The sequence below is a fragment of the Papilio xuthus genome, unplaced genomic scaffold (genome assembly GCF_000836235.2).
Source record: "Papilio xuthus unplaced genomic scaffold, Pxut_1.1 DF828142.1, whole genome shotgun sequence".
NCBI lineage: Eukaryota > Metazoa > Arthropoda > Insecta > Lepidoptera > Papilionidae > Papilio > Papilio xuthus.
This window is the reverse complement of record NW_013530507.1, coordinates 723,639-741,693: the sequence shown is the minus strand read 5'-3', so window position 1 is coordinate 741,693 and position 18,055 is coordinate 723,639. Positions and strand designations below refer to the sequence as shown.

The 18,055-nt window shown below is 38.7% G+C and overlaps 1 protein-coding gene across 1 annotated transcript; it reads left to right on the top strand.

The window, feature by feature from the left end:
• Positions 1 to 1,424: 1,424 nt before the first annotated feature.
• Positions 1,425 to 17,896, top strand: Mcr (macroglobulin complement-related). Its single transcript, XM_013307486.1, has 32 exons — positions 1,425 to 1,661; positions 4,142 to 4,524; positions 4,675 to 4,855; positions 5,384 to 5,555; positions 5,840 to 5,952; positions 6,988 to 7,128; positions 7,454 to 7,679; positions 7,953 to 8,122; positions 8,409 to 8,561; positions 8,829 to 9,053; positions 9,259 to 9,436; positions 9,686 to 9,861; positions 10,075 to 10,185; positions 10,322 to 10,462; positions 10,552 to 10,701; positions 10,839 to 10,978; positions 11,142 to 11,305; positions 11,523 to 11,746; positions 11,923 to 12,099; positions 12,308 to 12,490; positions 12,684 to 12,920; positions 13,198 to 13,382; positions 13,764 to 13,866; positions 14,095 to 14,250; positions 14,454 to 14,555; positions 14,643 to 14,829; positions 15,104 to 15,330; positions 15,482 to 15,643; positions 15,851 to 16,044; positions 16,238 to 16,412; positions 16,846 to 16,951; positions 17,244 to 17,896. The coding sequence occupies exons 2-32, from the start codon at positions 4,163 to 4,165 to the stop codon at positions 17,432 to 17,434; spliced, it is 5,412 nt and encodes a 1,803-aa protein (XP_013162940.1). The 5' UTR covers positions 1,425 to 1,661; positions 4,142 to 4,162; the 3' UTR covers positions 17,435 to 17,896.
• The last annotated feature ends 159 nt before the right edge of the window (positions 17,897 to 18,055 follow it).

Here is an 18,055-nt window from a genome sequence, read left to right as displayed (position 1 = left end):
CTTATAACAAAACACAAATTACGAAAAAAGAGAGTCAAGCACCTTATCCACAAAATAAATATAGGTACATTATCAGGTGGCCGCTCGCTCGTTTGCCACCTTAATATAAAAAAACCAACAACTTGTACCATAAAATAATTTTGGTAAGCATGCATAAAATTAAATAGTCGATAATAGCCTGGGTATATATATCCTGGGTTAGGGGTACCTTTACGTAAACTTATCTTGGCAGACTTTCTATAGGAACAATTGAACCTTACCATAGACCTTCCTAGAATCCGTCTTTCCATGTGCTTGGCAGCTGCACCAATTTACGATCTAACACATATGCAAATGTAGTAATTTGTCGTAGCATTAAAATAGCAATTGTTATAGTATCCGCCAATGATTGAACATCGAGAGCGGTGGAGCCACAACCTTCGCAGACAAAAGTAACAAAAAAATGATACTGGCTAGGTGGTGGAACTACCTGTGTTTTACACATCAACCTTTTTTATCGCGGCCACCTACTTTCAACAAAATAGCGAAGCTACTGCTGCCCATAGATATCTGGTCTAATTTTGCAGATGTATTGAAGGAGAAAACGCACAAAAAAGAGGATATTTCTTCCTATGCATCCCCCCCTCCCACGGTTCCACCATCTGTTCTCTACAAGAAAAGGGTGGGAAGGTGAAAAGAAACAAAATTAGGCCTCGGGCGATATGCGGAATCGTTTCCACTGTCTGTCTGTCGTCAGTCTTATCGGTGGTCGTGGTATTTCACCGGTAGTGTCGACCTATTCGTGCTTACCATTGTTGCTGTCTCTACCACTGGTAAAGAACCACTAAATAATAAAAACGTTTTTTAAAAACCTACCGTTAAGTTTACAGTGCACATTTTCATACAAATAATTCATTAGAATGGACAATCAAAATTCGAACTTTTTAATTTTAACATATCGAACTAATAGTATAAATTGCGAAACTGTAAATATATGGGTGGATGTTTGTTAGAAAAAATATCCAAACCGGATCTCAATTAAATTTGGTAATGATGTTGATGTACAACATATAGGCTAACTAAGTTTTATTTAATTCCACTCGGACGGAGTCGACAGTTATAGTTATTATATAAAAATTTTAAGTGCATTTATAAATGCTTTTCAAAGGCAAATTGCTTTTTAAATTTTCGTGTGTTGCCAGTGCTGGCAGAACCAGCAGATAGTATTGCAAGGATTGAGTTTAAAATAAAAAAATCTAAATTTAGACCATACAAATAAAAATAAATAAGTTAATTTGTTTTTATATCAGTATTAATAAAAATTTGTAATAATTTTATTAATGATTTAATAACTTCTTTTCGATTACTTTTTTGACGATTATCCGCAATTTTCCGATTACCGGTCTTTAACTTTTTAATCTGGACGGGCGTGGTGCGGTGCGCTTGCGCGAGTTTACTTTCTTGCATCTTTTTCTTTCATAAATGAAGTGAGTAATGACACCGTGTAACAATCTTGTTTGTTTGGTTTAAATAACTATTTCAATGAATTACAAACAGCAACATAGTTAAACTTTATATTAAGGAATTCATTATTTTAATTACAGTGTGGTAGTGAAGTGAGTCGTTGCATTTTAACGTTCAGTGTTTGAAAAACCAGGCGTTTCCATGGGCGTTAACTTCAGGTTAAGTATTATGATGTTATTATGAAAATAATATATGGAATTGATTAATTTATATTATAGATAAAGCTTTTAGAAGTGTTAGTGTTATCTGTAAAATATTAGCCATTTGAATTCCCTCTAGTCCGTGATTATTTCCGCATTGTTTACGTTCCTTAACGATCTTAATTCGAAACTTGTTTTACATCATTTTTCGTTACGATAATTTAAGTATGCGAAAAATGTTAACCGTGATTTACAAAAATATAGTTTTGCTCGAAAAGTAACTTTTACCATCACACATTTTAAAATGCCGACATATGTTAATACGAGACAACAGAGAGAATCTATTATACCACTATATCAATTCGCGCAATATTTGAGCGTTTTGAGGAATAGCTATTAGATTTTAATCTATTACATGAAATCCTATAAGATTCATAGTATAAAAGTTGTTAATGTTATAAAACTGATAATGTACAGAGATTGAATTAGTAAAGATAAAAACTTTATTTTATTTTTAAACATTTAGAGCTTTTTATACCATCATGGGCATGCTAAGAATAAGTAATCAAAAATTTTGCCTGCCCATTGATTTAGGAATACATGTTAGACAAATATAAAACATTGATGTTTAAGTATACAAAAAAGAAGATAGATAAAGTGGCTTTGAATTGACCTGACAATAATTTTATTTTTTCAGTATAAATTCACATTCAAACTCACAAGGCTCAAAAGAAATAAAACTAAAATATTTTCAAAGCTTGAAAAATAAATAGAACAAAAATCTTTAGAAAATTTGAATTATTATTTAAGACCATATAATGTAGCAGTAATTTATCCGAAATATAATTAACATTGTAATTTTCAGTTCATAGTTAAACATTTTAAAAATAGATTAAACTGTTGGCCCATCAATCCTGACTAGCTGCCAGTTACTTAACCCAAATGAGTGTTTATTTTTAGTGGAGCCTCTGCACTGCACTATGTTGAATGGTTATATTAAAGATATGGTTTTGTCTATTTTAATTACTAATATTATAAATACTTACAGTATATTGTAGTAAAGCGCATCAGGCGCGCAGGAGTTAACCTCTAGATTTGTAATTCGCAGGTCCTGGGTTCGAATCCCACCAAGTACCAATGTGTTTTTTTATTTTCATATGTTAATTTATCCAATGTTCTTATGGTAAAAGGAAAACATTTTGATGCAATTTGTGCAAATTTGCAAAGAAATACAAAGATATTTATGTAGTCTACTAACCCCCACAGGGCCAGCGTGGTTGACAATGGCCAAGTCAACCCTTTCAGGGTAGGGTCCAAGCTTGTGGCTGATGATGATTGAAGTATGCATTTATCTATTGTCTTTGTAACATATAAAATTAATGTTTTTTTAAATAATTATTCAGCTCCAAACAGATGTATGTCAGCTGTTGCAAATGCAATAGTCTATTATACATTTATAATCTGTATGTTACAGTATTGCAATGGAAAATCATTTTTTTTTTTATAAAAAATATTAGCAGTTTTTTTTTTAAATTTACTAATATTTCTTTTACCATTCCAACTAAGCTCTAGGCTTGTACTAGGATATGGTTTACGACAATAGTCGAATGGCGGGATTCGAACCCCCGACCTCGTCATCGGAAATCCGTATCCTTAACCATTAGGCTATTGACGATTTCCATTATATAAAAAAATAGAATATTTGACTAGAGCAGTATGTTCTATAAGTAAAATGTGTCTGAGATTTGATGTTCAGATCTGCCAGTGTTAAGACCATTTTCCACTCGCGCGATTATTGCCGCGCGCTATTCCTATGTCGACATCTGTAGTCATTTAAAAAAATAACAGCTGCGATTAGTCCGATATACGCTACTGGTCACATTGGTGGAAAAGGGGACTAAATGCTAACGGAAAGTATAGCATCGTTAACTGATGAACTGCAGCGTTCTGCGTGTATTATATTTCCGTATGCCGGCTGACCGGTTTTTAAGAATTCTGATGGTTTATATCTACGATAAGCTTAAAATTAGGTTACAAACATGGGAGAATATATTAGATATATTAACATTGTAAATGAGTCGCCTCGTTAACTGAAATATATTCGACAAATTCAAAACATTTCGTTTGAATTTAGCGATGTTCTTCATGATGCAGCTACATGATGCAGCTACAATTCAGGTGGTATTAAAGTTCAAACAGTAATTGTTGAAAGCCAATTTAAAGGTATTGAATTACCCCGATTTTTATACGGGTCAACCCGCTAGAAAATTACGTCTCAGACAGTGGCGCGTAATATCCTTAATCCAATTGAGTATGGGAAAATAGGTTTCCTTAGTGAATGCCTGTCACTGGGTTTTTACGTAAATGTAAAAAAAAGCTCTTACGACTATAATATATTGAAAAGAGGCACTTTTTGATCTTATAAAGTGTATGAAAAAGTAAAATTCGCTAAGGACTTGGCATGAACATCTTTTATTTACGTCAATTTCTTGTTACAGGTAGCCCTAAAAGACTGAACAATGACTCACATAGGTTTATACCTGACACTGATATTAACTCTACATATATGCACGGGTCAGGACTATGCCACGCCAACTTACAATCCAGATGTTCAGAACCCGACAAATGATTACTACAACAACCAGTACGACAATCCGTATGATCCAAACCGGAGGTTACCGAATCGTAATCAGTACGACATAAACCAATTCGAACCGAACCGGAATCAGTACGGACAGTACGACAGCCGTAATGACCAGACGTACCAGAACCCTTACGGTGTGGATAACACGCCGAAACCCAGCTGGGACTCTGGCAGGAGTTACAGCCCATCGTTCAAGAGTTCGGAACTTGAACATGACAGCGTCATCATAAATGAAGCGTGAGTGTTTTATTTTCATAACAAACATCTTTACTCAATCTTTTATGCAATCAGAATTCAGAAGACGTGTCAGAGCTAAATGCTCAATTAACCATTATGGTTAGCCTATTTGAAATTACTTTATGAAACTAATTGTTATGGTATTTTCAGTACATACTTCATAGTGGCGTCCCGTATGGTGCGGCCTGGTCAAATATACAAGATCTCGGCTAACATCCTGCGCGCGCGCCTACAGATGACCATCCGCGCATCTATCTCGCGTAATGGCGTCGAAATTGCTGACGTCATCGAGAAGGTCAAGGAAGGAGTGCCCGAAACACTAAACATGAGGGTAAATACATTCCAACAATTTGCTGATCTATTTCTTTAACAAGAGATGGACAGGTTTTTAAGAAGATTTCTAACTTATAAAACCTTTGGGGTCAAATGTGGAAATACGTAACATAACTATAGCTATATTCTTGCAATAATGCACAAACATCAAATTATGATTGATGTCGTGCGGTCGGCCTTTGTCAATTGTGCACAATGAACCAGTCAGCGACAACGGACTCGTGACTGAGCGGGCACGCACAATGACCAGCCGTTACATACCGACAAATAAATCATGTTTGATATGAGTGTCGAATTGGAATAAAATTTATAACTATTGATTTTCATTTGTTTGAGAAATCAACTCTAAAAGATGGTCTTCATAACCATCACCTTCATGACTCCGAGCGAAGGTGTAAAATTTTAAAAGATGATAAAGCAATTATCAAAATGTTTTCTATTTGTAAATATAAATAGCTTCCAATAAGACATCTTTTGAATAATAATTTTCAAATTAGTTAGCTTATATGATGTTTTTGATGCTCAGGTGCCAGCCACATCAGTGGGGGGTGACTACAAGCTGCGCGTGGAGGGGCTATACCTAGATGACCCGTTCGGCGGACGAGCCTTCATCAACGAGACCCAGCTTTCTTTTTCGAATAGATTCATGACCATATTCATACAGATGGACAAACCTGTCTACAAACAGGGACAAACTGGTATGTGACAACACTATGGTAGTCGGCCATTACCTCTGACAATATATTTAATGAATTTTCTGGAAATTATAATATCTTACTAATGTTATAAATGAATGTTTGAATGGATGGATGTTTGTTAGAAGGTATCTCCCGAACTGCTACATGGATCTCGCTGAAATTTGGCACAGATGTATAACATAATCTGGAAGGACACATAGGCACATACAACTCCGCGCGGACGGAGTTGTGGCTGACTATTTAATTCTAAATGTGTAATTAAATCTTTTTTGTAAAATTTACAGTGAAATTCCGTATAATACCAATCAACACAGAACTGAAGGCTTTTGGTCGTGCCATTGACGTTTACATCTTAGATCCCAGCGGTAGAATTATGAAGAGATGGCTCTCAAGACAGGTTAGTTATTAACATTAGTTGTAACAGTGGTAGAGCTCACTTTAACATGTTCGCACGAATCGGCCCGGCTCGCCCGGTGAAATACCACGACCACACAGAAGACAGGCGTCAAGTAGAAGCAATACCGCGTTTCGTCTGATGAGTGTGCGTCCCGGAGGCCTAAATTAGTCCTCATTCCCTTCCCAGCCTTTTTTTTTATAAAAAAAAGATGGGAAGTGGAAGTGGACTTTCCGGATGAGGGGATGCATGGAAAGGGAAAATATTTTTTCTTTCGGTGCATCCTCTCCGTCGATTAAAGGCAACGCATATACAATTGCATATGTCTATGGACAACGGTCACTTCGCTATTTCAGCGACTTCAGGTGGCTGTTCGCTCGTTTGCCACCTTATGATGTAAAAAAAAAGCTTTGACAAGCTTATGTAGCATTTATTAACAATTTTCACCTCAGGTGGTCTTGTATATATAGATCACAATGCTAATGGTTATTTAAGTATGAATTGTGAAACAGAGACTTATTTCTGAGTGGTTGTTTGTATGCATTGAGTGTTCTTTGACCAAGACAATAGTGAAATTAAACTCATGCTACATAACATGCTACATTATGGAGTAGTACATATCTTGTTATAACTATATTCATGTCATTGAATCCTTGTTTTATTTCTTAAAATTATTCCAGATGTCAATTTAGGTTTTTACTTCTTACCTTTTTGTAATAAGAAGAAAATAGGAAGGGATGATATGATTGACGGGGGAAAATCCATTTTTCATTTTATCCCCTGTCGATTTAAGATAGGCAATGAATCTGCAACAGATTTTTGCAGATGTCTAGGGGTAGAGCACACTTATTGCCATTTTCTAGGGTCTTCATATAAAAGAAATAAGATCTGTCATATTTCCATGTGTTCCCCCATTGAAGAGCTCGGAGCTAACCCGAGTTAGGGTAGCCCTATGAGGGCGGACATGGCGATGATCGAACCTGGTCGTTTATATTTCGGTCCGGTGTAGTCAAGCACTTATTAACTAGTATGTTTCAGAGTAACTTTGGTACGGTGAGCCTGCAGTACCAGATGTCGGACCAGCCGCAGTACGGCGAGTGGGCGGTGCGTGTCGAGGCCCTCGGACAAATGGAGATCGCGCACTTCCTCGTCGAGGAGTACTACCAGACCAGATACGAGGTAAATATTACTATACTAAGAAACTGTTTATGAATTGCAATGGCACAATTATACAAATATTTCTTAGTGATTATGGTTTCGAATATCAAACTACATATTTGAAAGAAAAAAAACGAAATTTTGTTCAAACTAAAAAAACCCTTTGAAAAGTGTTTTCTGTTATGTTTATTTTTTAATTCTTTATTGGGCATAAGGAAGGGGTGTCCGGTGAGAATCATATTGAGTAAAGAATAGGATTACTTCTACTAAAATACTATTCAATTGAGTTATTTAGCCATACTAGATTTAAAACATACCACACCACTCAAGTTAATTACACTTCCAGGTGAACGTAACAATGCCAGCGTTCTTCTTCAACACGGAGCCGTTCATCCACGGTCGTATAATGGCCAACTACACGTCTGGTGCGCCAGTCCGCGGCAACCTCACGCTGAAGGCAACTGTGCGCCCCATACCGCAGTACCGGCCGCGATACTTTACACAGGGACAGTTCAACAACAGAGGACAGCCTGGCGCATACGGCACATATCCCACCAATCAGTATACCAGAGGTAACAACTCTCGCATTCTGTCATTATTTGCTCACTAAGGAAGTCTCTTGATAAAAAAATTGTGTGCTAAATCTGTACTAATGATACAAAGTGACTAAGCAGTAAGTGTTAGTACTTCTAAGTTAATATGTTTCAAGTGAACTCGCAAGGCGAGTCGATCAAGTAGAGAGAAGCAAGTACTCATATCAAAGTAACTGAAAATTGCATTTGATTAAATTAAAAAGAAGTACGTTGTCCGATATATGTTCATATTCGTTTGTAATATTTATACAGTACGTCAAAACTTCAACCCGTATTTGTACAACGAGACGTACCAGTACGAGTACACAGACGACAGACACGGCCCCGCGGACGTGCGCCACCTGCCCGGCCAGCCCAACCAGCTCGATCAGCCTGACTGGTGGTACGATCCGCAGAAGGTCTACACTAGGCTATTTAACTTTGTAAGTACTACATTAAATATTTAAAAAAAAACTCTGAATGTCCACCGTCAAGACTTTGAATTATAGTTTCAGTGCTTGTTACCTAGCACCTCTAACGTCACATTTGTCAAAGTAAATAGAGATAAATAGGGATGGTAACTAAGAAACCAAATTCCAGATATGATTATTTTTTTCAAATCGGGCCAATAGTTTCAGAGCCTATTCAATGCAAACAAACAATCAAATCGTTCCTCTTTATAATATTATATTACACACAACATTTGATTTGTATTATTGTCATTGTCAGGATGAAAAGTTCCCGTTCTGGATGCCGAAGCCGGACCCCGTGCAGCTGGCGGTGCAGGGCGCAGACAACCCCAACTACAACACGTACTCCACCTCCTCCTATGGGAACTATTACAACGACCCCTACAATATGCGCTTGCCGTATCTCAGATTTGTAAGTAATCTATGTGATGAACCGTTATGCTGGGTTTCTGAAAACTAAAACTTAAATTGAATTAATGTAATATCCTATTAATATTTATTTAATATAATTTGAGGTGTTGGAATGTCCCTTTAGCAACCGGTGTTGTTTATTACATTCGAGATCTCAACATTGGTGTCAAAGAAAAGTTAAGGAAAAATCTATCTTTTTTGTAAAGAGATTTTTCAATATTTACTGTTTTTTTTTTCAATTTTCATGTTGTCTATTTTATTTCAACAGTTCAACGGCACATATGACTTCAAATACCCAATGTCGGAGTTAGCCCAGTTGGTGCCCACATTAGACGGTGTCGAGGTCATCATCACAGCTTCAGTGGGGGATCCCTTCCTCGATGACGTCATAGAAGGCTATAGTATCGCCAGGATATTTAACTCTTCCTTAGCAGTTACTTTCCTAGGAGGTTCCCTGCAAGTGTTCAAACCTGCTATGCCTTTTGATGTTTATGTAAGTTTTTAGCGATGTATTACCTTATTTATGTTAAGAACTAAACCAATGGCAATACAATAGCAGTAGCAATTCTATGAGTATAAGAGAGTCATGTAATGCATCATAAAGTTTCTAAAATTGCTAATAGTTGATAATGTTTTCTTTTTTTTATTATTAACGCTTATTTAAGAAAGATAAGATCATATATGGTATTTGTCACCAGATGGTGGTGTCGTACCACGACGGGTCTCCGCTGCCGCAGTGGCAGGCGGCGGGCGTGTCGCTGCTGGTGAACGTGCAGGTGGAGGGACGCGGCGGCGGTATAGAACCGCAGCGGCCCACGCTCGCGCCCGGACACGACGCCGTATGGCATCTGCGCCTGGATCTATACAAACTACTCAGTAAGAATGACTAACCTACTTTTTAGATTTAATTTTGTACTAGACTTTTTACAAGTAGTTTTATACGTAGTCTTATTTTTTTGGTTAAAAATAATATGAAATTAAAAACTAAAAATGTTATACGTAAAAAAAGATAGATCAGTTTTGAGTATTTTTTTTTCTCCTTAGATGAGGCATATGGGGTTTTGTATAGGCAGCATTTCTTATCACTTTTAATGCAATTTAATCATAGTTTTTATTTGTTTCCAGAGCTCGAAAACGACCCAAACTACCGGGAGGTACTAGCTGGTATAACCGGCGTGCGGCTCAGCGCGCAGCTCGGGGACGCAGTGGGCGGACGCGCGGCAGCTGAGGTGCACTTCGTGCCTCACTACAGCCCCAACAACCACCATCTGAGAGTCTCTACCAGTACCACTGATGCTAGAGTGTGTTTCACGTTTTGTTCCTAGTTTATTTAACGACAATAGTCTAATGTTTAAGAGCACGGGCGATTCATTACGGATTCTAATCTCACCATTCGACTATTTTCATGGAATAATTAAAAGAAATAATTCAAATTTTTAATGTCTCTTGCATCAACGGTGTAGCCGTTCAACAGTTTAACTAACCGAAAAATATTAATACAAAATATGTTACAGGTGGGCGAGTACATAATATTCCACGTGCAGAGCAACTTCTTCATGGAGTCGTTCAGTTATGTCGTCATGTCCAAAGGCATTATTCTGACAAGTGGACAAGAAATTATGCAGGTATATTACTTCATAAAAATAGTTATGTACTCAAGATGTACATTTTTAAAATATGGAGACTTATTTATTGTTTTAGTGTTTTATTCAGAAGTTTCGGTAATGGAGACTCATGGTTATAATATTGTGTTACTTACAGGAAGGTGTGCGTACGTTCGCAGTGGTGCTGTCGGCGGAGATGGCGCCGGTGGCCACACTGCTGGTGTGGGCTGCGCAGCGTCGCGGCCATCTGCTGGCTGACTCGCTCACCTTTCCTGTCAACGGCATCTCCAGGAATAACGTGAGATCATATATTGCTTTATTTAAGTGTTCAAGTATATAGTAGGATTTTAATAGTTCATTTCTATATGGTTTTTGTGTTATATGCAGTTCACGGTGTTCATCAATAACCGCAAGCACCGTACGGGCGAACGCGTGGAGGTGGCGATCTACGGCGAGCCCGGCGCGTACGTCGGCCTCTCCGGCATTGACGACGCCTTCTACACAATGCAGGCTGGCAACGAGCTCACATACGCTAAGGTTCAAAAAATATTCTGACAATACACATAATAGTGTAATGGCTAGCATGCAGTTTACTTTTCTAGTAACATTTCGTAGTTTTTTTTTTATAAAAAGTCGTGTTGGACACAATGTTATAACATTTGTAACATTAACAGGTGATATCAAAGATGTCTCATTTTGACGAGTCGAGCAATGGCACGTTTGCATACACGTTCCGCTCGCACTTCGGCGACCCAGACCACCTCGTGTACTTCCCCTCCTCCAGCTTCGGCATTGACGCCAACAGGACCTTCGAGTAAGTTATAATCTTTACATTATATTTTTCTAAATATAATATAAGAAATGTGACGACAATTACGTTCAATTTATACAATTCGAACAAATATTTTATAATGATGCAACCATCGATGATAACCAAATGTTAATACAGATTTTAAGAAGGATTGTTCGTTTTGCAGATATGCAGGTCTGGTGGTGTTCAGTGACGTGCCGGTGACGCGGCGGCACAGCGTGTGCAATGCCTCGCTGGGTCTGGCAGAGTGCTTGGACGGCGGCTGCTATCCGCGAGAGAAGCACTGCGATGGCATGCCCGACTGCGCCGACCGCACCGACGAGGCCAGCTGTACGTAACACTAGTTGCACATTAAAATTTATTTTTTCTTGCTAGGATCACTCGGTCTAGTTTATTTCTTAACGAATCATGCCACGATATTTATTAACTGATAGAATACATTATTTGCAGGATTGAATATATTCATTTAAATCTCACCACTTGCCTCAACAACTTTTACGTCATTAATCAGATTCCGTCATATTAACTTTTGATGTTTTAATTGTAGGCGAGCACGACGATAGCTTCTCGCTGAGCCACTTCCGCAAGTTCCGGTTCAACCGCGTGCAGCGTCAGTACGAGAACGCGTGGCTGTGGCGTGACGTGAACATCGGCCCGCACGGCCGCTACGTGTTCACCGCGGACGTGCCGCGCACACCCGCACGATGGACCATCTCCGCCTTCAGTATGTCTGACGTGCTAGGATTTGGCGTACTCAATACGCCTGTCAGGGTGAGATTATCAAATTATATATAACATAACACTTAACTAGCAAATGTATTTTTCTCGTAGAAAAAACCCTTTGTACTAATTTTACGACTCTTTGAAGACATTGCAACTACTTTTTGAACTTTAAGTTTTGACTGAATTTCAACATATCTATACATCATATATTATTGTTTCCGTAGTACGACGGTGTGCTGCCGTTCTTCATCCAAGTAGAGGGCCCCGACCGGTGTAAGCAGGGCGAACAGCTTGGTCTGCGCGTTGTTGTTTTTAACTACCAGCCGCAAGCCATTGAGGCGGTTGTCGTACTAGAAGCCTCGCCCGACTACAAGTTCGTACACGTCGAGGAAAATGGCATTGTGAGTATTGTTTCTACATACGAGTATTTCTTTTTTCAGGAATTTTGATTTTAATTTCTTAGTTTTGACTTTCAATGTATTAAGCTGAATGAATATTCAGTTTATATAATGTTGAATCTGAAAACATCATTTGATCATGGTTTCGTAGTCAATGTCAAGAGACCATTGTTTATGAAACAATATATAAATATGCGATTTGTATTGTTAGGTGCGTTCATACAACCCGCGCACCTCGTTCGGCGAGCACCAGTTCTTCGTGTATGTGAGCGCGGGCGATGCTGCCACTGTACACGTGCCCGTGGTGGCCGCGCGCCTCGGCCGCGTGCGTGTGAATCTACACGCCGCCACGCTGCAGGGCCAGCACCACTACACCAAGGAGATACTTGTTGAGGTACAACGCCATCTATATTCTCTGTTACATGACTGCGAATATTTTTGGGTATTTTTTCACATATTTTAATTTTTATTGTGAAGGATAAAGTAAATATGTAGTAAACAAAAACGCATTTAATTATTTATATTTTATTTATGTATATAATCATAATCGTGCATAAAAATAATGTTTATACTTTGTATGTTCGCAGGCGGACGGCATACCCCAGTATCGTCACCAATCGGTGTTGCTCGACTTGTCTAACCGTGCCTACGTGTTCCAATACATGCACGTCAACGTGACGGAGACACCCATCATACCGTACGAGGTGGACCGCTACTACGTGTTCGGATCGAATATCGCGCGAGTTACTGTCGTAGGGGATGTTGTTGGTCCTCTCTTCCCGACCATGCCTGTTAATGCTACCAGTTTACTTGATTTACCAATGGTAATTGCATATTTCATTTAATTTGATTGTTTCATACTTACTGTGTATTTGTAATAGCATTTTATTAAAACATAATTTATTTAATAATTTATTCAGATACTGAAAAAGCCTTATACAATAAGAAAATAAACTGATAATTAGTTACAAAATGGCTTAAATAACTAGGTTTAGTCTAAATATAATGGTGGCAGTAGGACCTTACTTTATTTACTTAATCTATTTAGAATTATTATAAAATGCTTATTCGAGTGCTTAACATTGCGCATTGTGTGTACAGGACTCCGGCGAACAGAACATGTTCAGTTTCGCGGCGAACATGTACCTGACGCTGTACATGCGATTGACCAACCAGCGCAACCGCACGCTGGAGCGCGACGCATTCGCCCACATGAACGTCCTCTACCAGCGACAGCTCTCCTTCATGAAGCCTGATGGCTCCTTCAGTTTGTTCCGCAGCGACTGGTCAGTATTATACAACTGTTTGCAGTTTCGAAACATGAATACGAAACATGTTGCTAACCTATTTACCATTGATTTCTAAGACTAAAATCGTACTAATCGTGCAAATGCGAATGTTTAGAAGGATGGATGTTAGTTTGAAAGTATCTCCAGACCTGCCGAATGGATCTCGATGAACTTTGGCATAATATGGAACATATTCTTTTTATTAACTCCGGCCAGACGAAGTCACGGGCGACAGCTACACTCTCCATAAAACATGTCATCGCCCCTAATAAAATAGAGATAACAAAATATTTGGAACGGGGATTTATGTTTCAGAAACCAATGATAAATCGTTAAGTTAGTGTTGTCGCGTTTAATTTTATTTTTGTCTTGTTTTAGGAATCAATCCGCTTCGAGTGTGTGGCTGACATCATTCTGCGCTAAGATATTCCAAGAGGCGTCATTCAATGAATGGGAAAACTATATCTACATTGACCCTGATGTGAGTTGTATGCTGTTCAAATTCTTATGCTTTTAATCAGAAATGATTTACAAAATCACTCAACAACTCATATTCGTAAATTGGGCACTAAGGGAGATTTAACAGAGTGTGGGGATATAATAAAATAATGGGCCTATAGATTCAATATTCACTTCTCAGTGATTTCATTTCGAGTTTTGAACCTTTATTATTTCTCTTCTAATGCTCTATGTGTTTTTATGTATGCAGGTGATATCAATGGCGGTATCTTGGCTGCTGGAGCACCAGACTCCCGAAGGTGCATTCTACGAGGTGACGTGGTCTCCGGACCGCAACGCCAACGCCACTATCGCAGTGCCCGCCAACTCTGGACTCTTCCGAGGAGCCGCCAACATCGGCGTCGAGGTAACTAACTTATACTTGCTTTGGTCTCCAATACAATTTTAATATCACAATATCTTACAATAAAATAATGAATTAAAAAAAATCAAAGTTTGTATAGATGTTTGTTGCTATGCAAATTCTCAATGGATGAACAGATGTGAATGAAAGTCATCGCTCTCATCTTTCGCCTTTGTATATTAAAATCTCTTTTTGTTTGTTATAAGGTGAACGATTCAATAATACTGCAGCGGAATGTGACTCTCACAGCACAAGTCGTTATCACACTGGAAACTGTGAAGAACTTAAAGGATATCGGATTTAAAGAGGTAAAGTCTCATCATAGTTTGAGGTCATATTGATCCACATATTTTCCTTTTTTTATAGCATAAAGTAAAAATATTAATATAATGCAGGCTCTGAGCGCGCGCGTGGCACAAGCTCAACGCAACGGCATCACTTGGCTGGAGAAGAATCTCAAGCTGCTGGAGGAGTACGGGTCGCCGTACGCACTCGCGCTCGTCGCCTACGCGCTCACAGTCAGCAAGGCGCCCAGCTCCGAGCACGCCTATAGACTGCTTAAACGACGCCAACGCTCAGAAGGTACACATACAAACAATATCCTAGTTTCCTTGCACATTCTCTTTAAAAAAAACAGAATTAATAATTTGTTTTATATTGGAGTTTTTTGGGTGAAAATCCATGGTAAATACATCGTAAATGTTGATTTAGTAATTTGATAGAATCATTTAAAATCGTTTGTTATCGTATCGAAATTCTTAGATAAAAAAATTATTTACTGCACTACTACTACTCTATGATAGTATTGGCTTTTCAAATCATAAGATTTTTTTTAATCTGTAATGTATTCTTGCAGGTGGTCTAGTGTACTGGGGTAAAGAGCCGGTGCCGCAGCCGCCTTTCAAGATGGAGAACCAGAAACCGTTCCTGTTGCCGCGATTACCGTACAAATATGACTCCAACAACATCGCCGCCACCGCGTACGCGCTGCTCGCCTGCATGGACCACCAGGACAACAACGAGCCTATTGTCATGTGGCTCAACGCGCAGCGCCTCAAGGACGGCGGCTGGGCATCCACTCAGGTACATTGCGTGAAATAGGTTAACTATCTTTTGTCACCAAGTATTTAGCAGCTTTAGAGTTTCATTATTAATCTACCAGAATATTGATTTGTGAATCATTTTGTGGTTAAATGTCATGCCTAATATCTTATAAGTCTAATATTTTTCTCAGGATACGTACATAGCGCTGCGCGCGCTGATCGAGTACACGAACCGCAAGCGGCTGCGTGACGTGAGCGCGCTCAGTGTGTCCGTGGAGGCGGTGGCGCTGCGTGGCGCCGCGCGCACACTCACACTCTCCAACGACCACCTCGCACACATGCACACCATACAGGTATGTAGTGCTTCTGTATTTACCCTTGCAGCGCCATCTAGTGTCAAATGGCCATCATTACTGTTAAGTCACTTCCAATAAATGTAACATATTTCTACATACATGTCAAGTCACGTCAGTTAAAAGAGCCATCAAAATTGGTTCTAAAGAGTAATAGACTTAAAATTCTCTGGTGTGTATGTATGTATGTGTTTGTATGTGATGTAGATCCCGGAGGCGTGGGGCACGGTGAAGGTGACAGCGCGTGGCGCGGGGTACGCGCTGCTGCAGCTCTCGGTGCAGTACAACGTGGACGTGGCGCGCTTCCAGACTCCGCCGCCCGCGCCCGCATTCTCGCTGCTCACGCAGGCGCGCTTCTATGGACGGAATCAGTCGCATGTCGACTATCGCACCTGCGCCAGGTACGGTCAGACCAATACTAGTAAACTGTTTAAAAATATCATTCAAATGTAAAAGCACGTAGCTGATGGCCAACCTTCCTACTATAAACAGAATTTTCGTAAAAAGTGTTTCACTTATACAAAAAACAGATAACAATAAGTTTTGTACCTCAGATGGACTCGATTATCTGTATTAAACTATTTATGGCAATAGCTGGACGCTGCTAGAGGAGTCGCCACGTTCAGGAATGGCGGTGCTGGAGGTGGGCATCCCCACGGGCTACCTGGTGCAGCAGCAGCGCCTCGATGCCTACGTACTGTCGCGTCGTGTTCAAACGCTTCAGAGAGCCAAGTACCAACCTGACAAAATACTCTTCTACTTTGACTATGTAAGTATACAAATATCTTACTAAAATTATAAATGCGAATTATGAAAGGATGTTTATTTGAATGTATTTCCAGATCGGGTAAACAATCACAATGGATTTTGTTTTTATATAAAACTAGCGGACCCGACAGACGTTGTCCTGTCTACACGTCTTTAATTTGAATAAATTAATATGAAGTTAATATTTGATGAAAATTGTGAATCTAAACCATTCCCATCCCCTTGAACACACACAAAAAATTTCATCAAAATCGCTCCAGTCGTTTGAGAGAAGTTTAGTGACATACACACTCACAGAAGAATTATATATATAAAGATTATTAATTTAGTGCGGGTTAAATCTATATATTGTTATATCTGTACTCTACTACTATGTCATATTTTATCCCTAGATTTAAAGTAATAATAATATTAATAGTGATATTTTATCTTAGTTGGACCACGAGCAGACTTGTGTGAATGTGACGGTGGAGCGCTGGTTCCCCGTGGCCAACATGTCGCGACATCTGCCTATACGCGTCTATGACTTCTACGCACCCGGTTAGTAACAAAACAAAGTTATATTAATTCGAAATTGTTTCACTCAAGTGTAGTTGAGTTTATACTGTATAAAAACATGTCAAACTGTCATCACTATCATCTATTTTGAAAAAACAAGTATAACAGGTTTTACACATGTTTCTGCAGTCAACAAACAGTTGGTTCACTTAAGACATGGATGTGTCACTAACACATTTTTGTGTTGTCTATTTAAAGTAAAATCATAATTCATGCCCAAAAAAAGGAACATACGCATTTGCTAATCAATAAAAACATGATATCTCTCACACAGAACGATTTAACGAGACAATATTCGATGCGCTACCAACTTACCTGCTGAATATCTGCGAGGTCTGCGGCTCCTCGCAGTGTCCATACTGCTCCGTGTACAACGCCGCCGTGCGCCCCGCAGCTATAGGCGTCCTGCTCACACTCGCCGCCCTCCTCGCAAGCCATGGATATCGCGCTCTCGCTCACACATAACACTGCTACCAACATCATGTAAGTTTATGACAATAACTCTGGTAGTATATACAGTACTGGAAATGTAAATGAATCTCAAATTATAAAACTAAATAAAAATTAAAATGTATCGTTGAATTGATATAGGATAAGGAAAGCAAAGCCACAAATCTTTTTATTGAGTATACGAATAATGTTTCGACAGGTATATTTTTCTCTATCACACTAGTAGATGTTGCGTATTGCTGTCTCACTCACTCTATAACTTATGCTGCGTTCACTTTTATCTTAAGATTTGTGGCTCATACTACGTGTATTTCGTCATTGCAATTTTAATATATAAACTGCTTTTATTTACATATCAATTCTTATATATTATACAAATACTTCACTTAAGTGTCAATTATATGTTTTGTATTGTTTTTACAATAATTGTGTCAATTATATTGACTGGCAGCTGACATTGAGCTTTATATAAAAAAATTGGAATAATTAAGATAAAATCTTACAGGACTAACCGTGGTTTTCTGAGACCAAAATCGCCGATTAAAACATTGTTTTATCTTTGTTCTGTGAAAGATAATGACATAGATGACGAAAGGTTTTGGTCTCAGAAACCAACAATAAATAATAAAAAAATAA